The sequence below is a fragment of the Lagenorhynchus albirostris genome, chromosome 4, assembly GCF_949774975.1.
Source record: "Lagenorhynchus albirostris chromosome 4, mLagAlb1.1, whole genome shotgun sequence".
Classification (NCBI taxonomy): Eukaryota; Metazoa; Chordata; class Mammalia; order Artiodactyla; family Delphinidae; genus Lagenorhynchus; species Lagenorhynchus albirostris.
This window is the reverse complement of record NC_083098.1, coordinates 144945154-144958353: the sequence shown is the minus strand read 5'-3', so window position 1 is coordinate 144958353 and position 13200 is coordinate 144945154. Positions and strand designations below refer to the sequence as shown.

The 13200-nt window shown below is 57.4% G+C and overlaps 1 protein-coding gene across 19 annotated transcripts in view; it reads left to right on the top strand.

Moving 5' to 3' along the window:
* Positions 1 to 13200, top strand: part of ABLIM2 (actin binding LIM protein family member 2) — a 152055-nt gene that overhangs the window by 118875 nt on the left and 19980 nt on the right. For 17 of the 19 annotated variants that reach the window (XR_009540427.1, XR_009540445.1, XR_009540444.1 and 14 more), the window contains one exon: positions 10622 to 10683. The exons of the other annotated variants lie outside the window; for them this stretch is intronic. Coding sequence is in view for 1 of the 17 variants with exons in the window: in XM_060148773.1 (XP_060004756.1) it covers positions 10622 to 10683 (62 nt within the window). In the remaining 16 variants the exon portion in view is untranslated. The remainder of the gene's footprint in view (positions 1 to 10621; positions 10684 to 13200) is intronic. 19 annotated transcript variants of the gene reach the window in all.

Sequence of the window (13200 nt, the reverse complement as noted above, 5' to 3'; positions counted from 1 at the left end):
CAGCGTCTCCCGGAACTCTCCAGAGCCGGCAAGAGGGCAGAAGGCCAACTCAGGCTCCTGGGCTCCTTTGGGAAAAGGGCTTGCAGGCTGCCAGGCTGGAAGTTGAGGGCCCGGCTCCCTCCGGAGCGGACAGGAGCATGGTCCAGGGGGGCGAGTCCAGACTCGGAGCCGAGAACGGCATTATCTTGTCTCCTGTGCTCATCTTGGGCGAGGGGCCGGGAGCTGGGACTACAGATCCTCAGGGAGTGCAGGAGACAAAGACCCCGTCTGCCTGATCCGGGGGGTCATGAAGCTGCAGTAGGTGTGACCTTCGGATGCCGGGCCAAACTCCCCATATAACATTCTTCACGTCCAGAGGCTGTAAATTACAGGCGGAAACGACAGCAAGCTGCCGTCTGATGCCCGCGGTAGACGGTGGGCAGAGTCTTTGGGTCTCAGCAGCCGTGGGTGGGTTTCTGTGGACAAGCTGGGGGCTTAGCTTGGAAGCAGAGGCCAGGAGGGGATGGTTGTGGACGTGAGAAAGCCAAGGAGAGACACTGGCTTTGCCGTAAGACAGACCTGAGTTCAGATGTTGGCTCACCACTCGCTGGGCCCCATTTTCACCTGTGTGCCTGGCGGGGTCGTTAGAGACCCGGAGGAGGTGGCACGTGTGCAGCCAGCACTTGGCCGGGCCCGTAGTAGGTGCTCATCGTCATCACCACCATTCTCGTGACTGTAAACCGTCTCGCAAATGAAAGTGCGTGTGTTCCGACGTGGGAAGAGGGTGAGAAGCGTGGAGGTGATCACTGGTTAAAGAAGACGCCTAAACAGAGAAAGCATGTGTCGTTTTGTGTGTGATCTCTGTAAGCAGATGTCTGTGTGCCCTGGGCCCCGTCCGCCTGGGCCTCTGCTCTCTAAATGGACCCAGAGCCGGAGCACAGGGCTGACATCCCCGTTGGAAGGTCACACCGGAGAGTCCCCCAGAGGACACCAAAGCGTTAGCCCCGGGACTCGAGAGCACCCAGGAAAGGACTATCTGGGGTCCTCAGGGTGGTCTTTTCTAGCTTCAGTCCTTCCCTTGCTGGGAGGTGGGTGGGCCTGCATCTGCAGCTCCCCGTGCTGTCTCTCCTCAGGGGGCAGCTGCTGTCCCCAGGGAGTCCCACTTACCTTCCGGTCTGCCTGTGGCTTGGGGCTTAGGGAGGTGGGGACACCATCTGGGGAGAAGCCTGGGCAGGAGACGGGCCGCCCCGTGGGGACCTCCCTGTGCCGCGCTGACCCGTTCGTGTTTCCTCACCTCTGTGCACTGCTTCCTCGTCTGCACGTGCTGGACGAGGCGCCCTGCGGTCGTCCCAGGTGTCCCCCAGGCAGTAGGCCCTGCGAGACCCGGAGGCTGTGCAAGTGTTTTGGCCAGTCACACACCTTCAAGGTCTGTTTGTCAGCGCCGTTCCTTGCTGCCGTGTTCCGGTAACAAGCTGCAGGTGTAGCTGCGGATGGGAATGGACCGCCTCCCATCCAGGTGCGCCCGGCCGGCAGGAACTGGAAAGCCTATGCTAGAATTCGTGCTCTAACTGGGGCGAACCCTGCAAAGTACAAACAACCTGCGTGTGTGTGTATGTGTGTGTGTGTCCTCCTCCTTCAGGGCAGGCTCACGATGACCATGACAATGGTTCTGTCATCCCTTCGCTTTCTACACATGTTCTGATGTCAGTTCCTCCGAATGGGAAACCCACTGTGTCTAACAATTACAATTGTGCCTTTATTTCTGTCCTGGTGACATCGCCTTGTTTCCCAATGTGCATGGAAATAGCAGCGAGGACCCAGGCTGCTGGTCGTGCCTAGGTCAGGCGTGCCTTGCTATCTGCCGGCCTCTTGAGACATTTGGACGGGATGAGCACACTCTTAAACTGAGAAGAGAGGGGTATCCGCCTTCTTTTCTCGGGTTCCTTCCAATCTCACCATGTAGCCCCCAACTGTGAGTCCATCGACACCAGTTTCGTTTGCAAACAACCGTTATTGAACGAAGTGTTTGCATGTGGCAAGGCGCGCCTGCCTGCATCCCTGGGACATCCATCTGTAGCGCCCCAAGGAGGGTAGGATTGTGACACTCAACACAGTGGGCGCTCAATAAATGTTTGTTGAATTGAGATGCATTAAATTCAACGGGTATTTATTGAGCACCCACTCTGTGCCAGACGCTGTGTAGGGCACCGAGGGGGAGACCGAGCAGACAAGAGCAGCCCCTGACCCAGAGGCGCGTGCAGGGAGCTGGGACAGGCAAAGACGCCGTTGAGAGCAAGTGCACACGCACCCTGCCGCCACCTGCCTGGGGTCCCCCGTGGGCTCTCCCGGGCCACGCACAACCTCATCCCACTCATGACACCATCAGCACATCTCACCTGAGACTAAGTTCATCATTCAGTCATTCATCCACCCCTTCACCAGACATTAACTGAGCACCTACTATGTGCTGAACACAGTGCTAGGCAGCGGAGAGGAGGTGGTGAATATGGCCCAGTGCCTGTTCCCCAGGGAAGCAGACAACTGACAAACCAGCGTGACATCCCTCTCCGCTATGGCAGTGGTTCTCAGCCAACACTGACAGCCCCTGCGAAGGAGGTGTCATTGAAATACACACTGTATGACAGACAGCTCGTTTTCCTTTATGCTACACTTAGGGCATTACCTGGACTATGCATGTAGTAGGTTATATTATTGATGAATCTGATTTCTGCACAGGAAAGGGATGGTACTGATTTTCTGTTACAAGAAGAGGGTCTTGAGCCTTACAGGATGGGATTCACTGCCCCAGCAGAACACGAGGTGGTGTGGGCCCCCCTCCCCTGGTCTAGACCCTGTGGGCCGGCCTGCTGCTGCTCTGGGTCCCACCTTCCTAACCCTTCACGTCCTGTCCTCCCTTCTGAGGTTTCCCACATCCCCTCCGGGTGGTCACAGGTGTGCTGAAGTAAGACAAAGCCCCAGGCCAGCTGGAGACCCTTCCCTGAGGGCTCAGTGACCCGTGGAAAGGACCCCACCCTGCCAAAGGGAATAAGGCCCTTCCTCAAATCCCAGCATGTGAGGGGAGTTAGGGTGGGCTTGGAGGTCGGGGTGAGGGAAGCCCCACCTTAGAGACCAAGGCGGTGCAGATGGCTGGTCCCGTGGGGACCACTGCACGCCCACCCGGCCTGTGGTTTTGCCGTTTTACGTCACCCTCTGTGTGTCTGTCCCCGTGGAGTCCCGTCCCCTTGTCTTCGCCTGCTGCCCACCCAGTCCGGGCCTGGTCTGGAGCTGGGATCCGAGATTGCTTCCTGGGTCACCCACCCCCAGCGCCCACCAGTGTGAAGCTCGGGAGACAGCACCTCTGTTCCACTTTTCCTTCCCTGCTGGCAGGAGGAAAGCGGGTTTGAGGCCTGGCCAGAAGTGGCTTTCCTCACCCCCTGTTAAGTCCTCTGGAGTTTCCAGGCAAGAAAAAGTCATTCTCACATTTCTTAGTCCACGGCTGAAAGAGAGAGAGACCTGATTTGCTGTCTGCCAACCCCATGAGAATTTTGGGGGGTTGGCCATCCTCAGTCTGGGCATTGGGACCTGAGGACCCCAGGGGCAGGATCCACGAGCATCACCCTGACGGGACCTCAGTCCCGGCCCTCATTTTTGGACAAGCAAGAGAAGGCCCAGAGACAGGGTGTGACGGCCGAACAGGTCCTGGGGCCGGAGCAGAGGCCAAATGGACAGCACCCCAGCCCCAGGAGCTGACGGTCCAGAGGAGGCGGGGACACAGACAAAAAGCACATTAGAAAGTAAGGCCCATGGCGCGTGCAGGTCGGGGGGCCAGGCGCTGCCGATGGCTCGGGGAAGGGAGGTGCTAAGTGAGCAGGCTTGAGGGCTGCAGGCTTGAAGGGGTAGGTGTGGGAGTGAGCCCTCCTCACACAGGTGAAGCCTGGCTGCTGGGCCCTGCGGGAGGGCTGGAGCCTGGGACGCGCAGGGTCACAGAGGGCTCTCTGGGCCTTGGGAGGGCTCGGCCTGGCCTCGGAGTGGAGGACAGACCTAGGGGTTCTCAGCAGAGCCCTGGCCGCCTCGGACTGAGGTTTCAGCCGGACTGTCGGGGCAGGAGGGGAATTGCCGTCATCCAGGCTGGGGAGGGTTCTGGGGGAGGTAGTCTTTTGGGGGTGTCCTGGGGTGTTCTGAGCAGCAGTTTGGGAAACAGGAAGCCAGTGGGGAGGCGGGAGAGGACAGCCAGAAACAGCTGGTCTGTGCGTGATGCTGGGAATTTTCTTCTCTGTCTGCTGGGGCCCGGGGTTGGTGCGGCAGGGCCGTGAGCAGGAGATGAGGTGATGTGTTTTATGTGTTCAAACACGGACGGGCAGCTTTGCAGAGGATAGACTGGAGGCTGCTGGGCCGGGGCTCAAGGGACTGGGGTGTCCAGATAAGCCATGGGGAGGCCCCCCTGAACAGTCTAAACAGCAGGACTGGTGCAAGCAGTCGAGGAGGGGCGGGGCGGGGGGCGCGGAATCAGGAATGGCCGGGGCATCCTGGTGCAGGTGGGTGGAGGCATCTCTGTTCACAGCTGGGCAGGAACAAGGTGGGTTCTTCACGTTGAGTCGGGAGGCCGAGATGCCCAGACGGAGCTGCCGGGCCATGGACGGATGGGCGCTCAGGAGAGGATTCTGGGCTGTAGGCAGAGTCACACGGGTCCTGGGCTCCCGGATGGGCCCGGGGACGTGGGGGTGGGTAACCTGAGACCCAGGCCCTCCTCCAGGTGGTTTCCTGAGCTGTGTTACTTCTCAGAAGGGTCCGAGGCCCAAAGAAACTGTGACTCTCCTGCTCAGCGCCTACCTCACTCCCCAGTCCTCGGGCCCTGTTTCCCATCTCCATCAGACGCAGCGGGAAGATGGAGAAAGTGTGGGCAGGGGGAGGCCCAGAGATGGAGAGAGCCCGGGCCAGCGGAGGGGGCGGGGGAAGGCTGGGAGGGAGAGGCCCGAGGGAGCTGGAGGGCTTGCATCCGGCACCCGGCATCCAGCAGGTGGCTGGGACTCCCCTGGGGCAGAGCCTGCTGAGGAGGGCATGGCCCGCCCGGCCTCCAGCTGGAGGGACAGAGTACCCCCTGCTCACGTTCGGCCCCAGCAAGAGCAGTGAGGGTTCCAGACGTCAGGGAGGGGACCTCGGCCCAGGAGAAGCCACCTCTAGGTGCGAGAGGGGGGCACCAGGACAGAACCCTCTGCCATTCCCTGGGGGCTGGCTGGGACTCTTCGCTTTTAGCAAAGGTCCCTGTGCCCCCCGTGATGGGCAGGCTTGCCCCCAGCTGGGGAACTGGACAGGGTGTGGCCTCAGATTTGTGGGCAGAGGCGCAGGCAGTGCCTGAGACCCTCAGGCGTCCGGGGGAAGGAGCCCACGTCCCAGGTCACAGCTCTCAGGGCCTCCTCTGTCCCCCTACACACAACTCTGCCCGGGTCTTGAGGTGTTCCCACCCACCTGGGAGCTCTGTCTCCCCTCCCCCGAACCCCACCGGAAGCACCTTATCTATGACCCTGTTTGTCCTTTTCTCCCCTGAGGACCGTTAGCTCCTGGGGAGCAGGGTCCAGATGGGCCCCCCGTGCCTCCCCCTGTGCCCACAGCAGCCCCCCGGTGAGTGCCCACGGGGCGGCGGGTGCCCAGGTCTTCCCTCCTTCGTGGGCCCCAGCACGGTGGGGGCTAGGAGGGGAGCGACAGAGTGCATGAGATCACGTGAGGGGTCAGCAGAGATGGCTAGATGCGGGTGCGATCCCGCTGGGTTGAATCCTAGCCTCTCACTTGCTATGTGACCTTGGGTACGAGAGCAAACTTCTCTGAGTTTGGAATCGCCTCGTCTGTAAAAGTGGGGATGTTCCCGTCCTCCTGGCAGGCGGCACCCAGGCTTTGGGGCTCAAACGTGGGCATCCTGTGGGCTGAGCCCCGGGGTGTCACACAGAGCTGGTCAGATCCACAAGCCAGCCATGGTGAGTGGACCCCTCTCGCTTGCTTCTGAAGCCTGAAGCTCAGACGGCCCAAGGGGCCTCCTGTTCATGTTCCTAGGGGCTGAAGGGGGTCCCAGCCCCTCCTTCCTCAGACGGGGATGCCGAGGCTCAGAGAGGGGACCCGAACCTGCACAGGGCCACGCAGCTGCACGCTTACACGTTCGCACATCAGTGAACTGAAAACCGTTCACCATCCCGGTGAAACTGACGAAGATCTGCCCAGGGAAGTGGCTTCCTGACCGTCGTCCACAGAGCACCCTGGATGCTGATGAGCTGTGTGCCTGTAGCTGCACCTGGAACAGCCATCCACCTGCAAGGGGCCTCTCCTTGCCCATCCGTCCAGTGGCTCCTCTAACCTCTGACAAGCCAGCCCAGAAGATGGACAGACCCAAGGAGACCCAAGATCAGTCCCAGCAGAACGCTGAGGGCAAGGTTGCCACGGGTGGGCTTCTGGGAGGAGGTGACGGGGAGCCTAGTTAGGCTGAGCTTGGACATGGGGCGTGGGCCGGTGTCCAGTTGTTACAGGGCCTGATACAACTCGGGGTCACGAGTACCCAGCTGCCACCTGTGCAGGTCCGGCACACCTGCCTTCTCCCTGTGTGCCTTCTCTCTCTCTCCAATATACACACAGCACACACTCTTAAGGCCAGCCAATGCCACAGGCCAGGCAGGTCCCTAGAAGACTCCCACGCCTGCAAACCCTCACCAGGGCAGAGCTGCTGGAGCAGATAGGGTTACTGGTTCCCGAAGCTAGGGTCCTGGGAGATTGTCTCATCCTCTTCGTGAGTAACAATTTAATATTATACAGGTCACTTAATTTCACTAGGCCTCAGCTTCCTGAAATGTAAAATGGGCTCATGTGTAATGCCTTGGCTTGTGACGGTCAAGAAAATCTCTGAGTACGTGAAGGGACCTTTTAAACGGGTGGTTCTCAATCACGGCTGCCCGTGGGATCCTGGGACCTTGGAAATCTACTGATGGCAGGTCCCATCCCAAGAGAAACCAGTTCTAATGGGTCTTGATAGCATCCCAGGGATGTGATCTCTCCCTGCTCTTTCCCACTCAGTACAACTGAAAGGCCCAAGAACAATAGGGCAGTAGACAATCACAGAACCCTGGAGGGTAGAGAGAGGAAGGTGGACTGGCCAGAGACCTGAGGACTTGAGGAAATATGCGGGACCAGTGTCTCTCACCTCCCATGCAGTGGACAAGGTGACCAAGTAGATGACTGCCCTCCCTGGTACCCAGCAGAAGGCCCACTGGCACCCAGCAGCCTAGAGAATAGGCCCAGGGAAACACGCTCCATCCATGGCTGGTGTCTCCCACCCCCACCTCGGGGTACGGGGCAACCGGGGAAGCACCTTTCACCCCAGGCTGCTACCAGAAACACCAGGTGGACGCAGCAGACCAGAAGAGCACTTTAACTAAACTGACTTCGGACTCACAGCCCATAATAAGCCATGCCCCACATGTTAAACCTAAGCACAGGGACAGCCTGCTGACATGGAAAACTTAGCTAGGATCCAGGTCTCCCAACCTAACATCCGAATGTCCAGGATGCAGTGGAAAATCACTCCTCACAACAAGAACCGTGAAGATAACTATTTGAATGTGAAAAGGCAATCAACACATCCTAACACGGAAAAGAATCAGATATTGGAATTATCCTGAGAAGGATTTTTAAGGCAGTCATCGCAAAACTGCTTCAACAAACAATTGCAAATACTCTTGAAACAAATGAAAAAGAAAAAAAGAAAATCTCACAGAAGAAATACAAGTTATAAAAAAAAGAATCCAATGGAAATTATGGGAAAGAAAAATAAAATAACCAAGATTCAAAAATTCACTGGATGGGTTCAATGACAGAATAGCGGGATTTGTCAGAGGAGAGAATCAGTGAACTTGAAGATAGAACTACAGAAATTATCCAACTTAAACAGCAGAGAGAAAATAGCAGAAAAGAATGGACGGAGCCTCAGAGACCTGTCAGACAACACTTGTATCACTGGAGTCCCAGAAAGAAGAGAATGGGTCTGAAAAATATTCAAAGAAATAACGCCTGAAAACTTAACAAATTTGGCAAAAGCCATAAACTTCACACGCTCAAGAAACTGAGTGAACCCCAAGTAGAATAAGCTCAAAGTAATCCACACCAAAACACACCATAATTAAACTTACAAAAACTAAAGACAGAAAAAAATAATACTGAAAACAGCCTGAGAGAAAAGACATATTATACTCCCTACCGGGGACACCAACGCAAATGACAGCCAACTTCTCCCCAGAAACCGTGGCGGCCAGAGGAAGATGGCACGTATATAACGTGCAGAAAGACATTTGCTGTGGACGTGAATTCTATCTCGGATGGAAATATCCTTCAGGAATGAATGGAAAATGGAGACATTCTCAGACAAAGGAAAACTCAGACAAGTTTTCACTTGCAGACGTACTTGGCTCAAAGCAGTTCTCCAAACAGGAAGGAAGTGATAAGAGAGCTCGGAAATTCAGAAAGGAAGAACATCAAAACAGGTTAAAATGAGGGGTCAGTATAACAGACTGTCCTTCTTGTGATGAGTTTCTTAAATCATTGATGATCGAAGCAAAAATTGTTACACCATCCGATATGGAAACTCAAGGCAGGTAGAAGAAAGAGCGAAGACAGTCATAGTTGATGAGTGAGGAAGACGGAGTGGCCTGAGTGGAAGTAAGGTCTCTACACCTACTGTGAGACCAGAGGCCGGCAGCCTGAGCACAGGGGATTTTAGAAGCTGGCTAGGGGACTGCAGTGCATCCGGGTAGAGAACCGCTGGTTTAGAGCAGGTAAGGCTGGAGGTGAGGGCATAGTTGTTCTCGGGGCCCTAAGGGTTTCCAAGCCTTCGTGTGTATCAGAATGCCCTGGAGGGCTTGGAAAACACAGACCGCTGGACCTCAGCCCCAGAATTCTGAGTCTGTAGGTCTGGGGTGGGTCCTGAGAATTTGCCTTTGTAGCAAGCTCCCAGGCGTGGCTGGTGAGCTTATTATTGGAGAAGACGACGCTGGCATCCCCCACTGACCAGGAGCTCCTGGGTCTCAGCTGAGGGTCCCTTAGATCCTCAGCCCGACAGCCTCACATGCCCAAGTGTGCCTGGCTCTGGGTGTAAATTGGGAAGCAGGTGTGTCCTGGAGGGACCTCAGGACTGTAAGTCAGGAGGCCCTTGTCTTGTGTCCCAGGGCTGGATGACCTTGGGCAGGTCCCTCTGTGTCCCCGGGCCTCAGTTCCCCTTCTGTGAAATGGGAGGAGCTGGCTAGGTCACTTACCTGGCGGAGCCCAGGGCAACCAGGAGGGGCGAGGGATGCCCGGCAGGTCTGGCCCCGCTTCTCTCCCTCCAGCTCCGCTCTGCTCTGTTTCATGTATCGGAGCTTTCACATCGATTTCCTGTGACGAGAGGGCTCCTTGGCTAAAACCAGCTTGAGAACCCTGCCCTTGATGTCGTGAAAGGCCCTTCCTAACCCACATCTGGAACCTTCCCACGGACTACCCTGGGACAAACAAGTCCCCAGGCAGGTGTCCAGCTGAGGCCTTTCCTAGGGTGTGACCTGTACAGAATGTCTTCTCTGACCCTCCACCCCACAAGACAGGCGCCTGGATCGACCAGCATCCTGTGTTCAGAAGTGGGCCTTCCTGGAGTGGGCGGGTGGGTGGACGGACAGGCAGTTCTGTGCATGGTGCCCATCTCACCTTTGGAGGCTCAGTCCTCCGGTTTACAGCCTCGTGAACACAGAGGGATGGGACCCGCCGTCCCCTCTGAGCCCTCGGGCAGCCCGGTGGCTCCCAGGAGCCAGTGCTATTGCCTGAGCTGTGGGGGACAGGGACCCCCAGATGCAGCAGACATGGGCCCTGCTTTTTACAGGCCCACAGGCTATGGAAAGACAGTTCAGGCAGCCGGGAAAGGCCTCCTAAGGGTGCTTCTAAGGGTGGTGGAGGTCCCCTGCCCCTCCAGGGGGCCCAGGCTGTGCCCCTTGGCCTCCCTTCTGGGGCACATCCCACATGGACTTCTGAGCCAGGAGTTTCCGCTCTGCTCTCTCCAGACGTGGCATTGAAGCGGTTCACTGGGGAGGTCTCAAAGTCCTGGGCCCCCCCAGAGCAGCCAGGGATGTGGTCAACGGAGGGAGACCAGGTGTGGGGTTCCCACAGGGAATCCAGGGCCCAGTGTCTCAGACTGGCCCTTTGAGAAGCTAGAAATGAGGATTTTAATGTGAAATCCGCCAACTGCAAACAGCTCAAGGGTTTTGAAAAAATAGTCTGCAGGCCACCTCTGGTGGCGCTGGGCCTCCGCTGGCCGCCTCTGCCACAGGTTAGCACAGCCCTACCCTGCATGGGGGCCCCTTCCTCCCTCTGCCCCCCGCTCTCCTGGTCAGCCAGGTGAGGAGCTTGGTCCGGTGATAGAGGCTTCCAGAGGATGCAGGTGCCTGCCAGGCCGGGTCGGGCTCCGTGACGTTCCTGGTGTCATGGGCGGGCTCCGGGACGTCCCCCACTTCCTGGCTTCATCCTCAGTCAGTGCCCTGGGGATAGAGGTCTCGAATGAGGCAGCGGGATTTTCAGGGCCGTCCCATGTCACCTGCGCAGCCCCGCCGACCTGGCTGCATGCGTGACAGCTATGCTGTGTCTGTTTCAGGGTTCCCCTATTCCAAGTCTGACCCTGTCCCAGGACATGGCAAGAATGGCTTGGACCACCGGGTAGGTACTCGGCCCCGCACGCCCTCCCCAGCACATGCGTACTAACGGCCACCGTGAGCTAGGGCGGCTCCCACAGCTTGGTGACCACACGGCCAGGAGGACGGGCCCTGGGGACCCTGCTCACCCCCCCACGTCTGCCTGCTGCTCTACCCAGGGCCAGACCACCACCCGGCAACACCCCTCCTCCCCTCTGCTCCCAGACCCCAACCCCCAGGGAGACCTCAGTGTCGGGGGGCAGGGGCAGCGGGGCCACCCAGAGGAATCAGACCCTCTTTAAGGCCCTCCTGACCGTCCTTCTCCTGTGACCTAGAGCCTAATAAGGGTCTTAAAGGATGGAGGGGTTTCGTGAGCCATGTGGGCCCAGGATCCACTTCCTTCCCTGGAGCACCCTTCCTCCCCGGCCCCCAGTGTTTGTACCATCACCATGGTTACCACTGATGATGCCCTTAGCACTGTGACCGTTACTGGGGCCACACCGAGGGGCCGGCTTTCTCTGTCCACTCCCAGCCGAAGGCTGCTTTGACTGCCCCCTTCCCAGCTGTCTGAATCCGGGGACATGACAACGTGAGCCCACACAGCGTGGTGCCTGACTTGTCCCCCGCAGCTGGGCCCTTGTGTTTGTCCCTCTCCCCACAGCTTTGCTAGGTCTCCAGTGAGGACCCCTCAGGCGGAGCGGGCGTGATGACACCAGACGCCCCGCCAACCCCCCGACACACACACACACACACACACACACAGACACACACAGACACACACACACACAGAGACACAGACACACACACAGACACACACACAGACACACACACAGACACACAGACACACACACACACACACAGAGACACAGACACACAGACACACACACAAACACACACACAGACACACACACAAACACACACACACACACACACACACAGCCCCAGGAGTCTTGCTACCATTGAGGCAGCCTTTTCCCAGTCGGAGGAGGTTTGTCCACAAACCGAGGCCATTCACCCCCCAAGAGAAGCCACTCAGACCTCAGTCCCCGTGTGTTGCCCTGGGGTAGTCCCAGCAACAAGTGTGTATCGCAGGGGACAGCGACCCCTCAGGCGGACCTCAAATCCAGGGTCCGAGCCATGGGGCACATCCAAGAACAGGGACGCCACCACGGAAGCTGCGGGTGTCCTCGGGCCTTTCTGTCATTCTCGAGCTCTGTTGGCCCTGCTGCCGTGCATGTCCGGGGCCCAGGTGCTTCTGCATGGTTTGCTCGAGGGAACCCCGCCCATCCCACTAACCAGTCCCCCCGACCCCGTTTATTCAGAATGGGCCGAGCTGGAATGGCACGTAGCATGCTTCTCTGAATTCCCTTCTAAGGACGGATGCAGGGGACATGAGAAAGCAGGAGTCCACAGCGCCGGGGAACGTAGATCCTTGGGCTCAGCGTGAGGGTCCCAAGGGCAGTAGCACCAGTCAGAACGTTCTCTGTTCACCCGGCAGGGCTATGCTCTGACTCCGGGGCCGTGAGTGCCGAGGTCACGGACTGGGCCATGTCCATGCCGAGGCATTCCACCCCGCAAGCCAAGTCCTGGGGTTTCTCTCAAAATGTGGGAGACAAGAGCCTGAACGTCAGCCCTTCCAGGCTTGCGTCATCGGGGGCGGGGTTATGCATCCCCTAGGGAGAGTCCCTTCTTGGTTGCCAGGCTCCCAGCACCTTGAGGAAGGCGTGGCCTCCGGAGGCTCCACCCCCAAGGAGTCTGGGAACAGCGGATCCAGACACTCTGGCGGGGACACCATCTTCAGGCCTCTCCTAGAGCAGAGAGCAGACTCTAAGCTTTACAGAGTCAGAGCTGAACCCTCCGGGAATGTTTCCCCTGCTGGCCTCAGGGTGGGGAGCAGAGTGTTAGAAAGCCTGTGAGTGAGGCCTTCTGCACATCTTGGGGAGTCGATAAAGATGGAGTTCATCACCACATGAGGATTTTTAGCGTTTCACATTACAATATCCAGGAGATTGATAAAAGTTATTGCTGACTTTTTCGGGGGATTCTTTTTTCCCTACTCATGTTCTCTCCTATTTTTTTTTCTTCACTCTTTCTGAGACTCTAATGTAATCGTACGCCTGCTTCTCCGCTGAGAAGCCAGGTGATTTGAGGACCAGTCTTTTACGGCTCAACCATGTCAGATGAAGTTGTTTCTGAAAGGATTCCAGGTGACCTAAAGTAAAAGCCCAGATGCAGAGTGACCAAAAACCCAGTAACACCAAATCCCAAAGGAGAGGAAAAGAAAGCAGTAGGAGAAAATTACATCAGAGACACACAGAACACTGGGAAAAACCACCGACGCTTAGCTGTGAGCTTCCTGAGCGTGACCGGTTGTGTAGTTCTCTTATTGTCAGATGGAAGGAAGGAAGTCAGTAAGTCAGGGGAGGCAGAGATGTGCCTGGTTCTTGTTCCGGAAGGGATTTGTCACAAGGGGCCAGCACCATATGTCCCAAAGCTTGTTAAAACGTCCTGATAACTAGCCCGCCACAGAGCCTGACACATG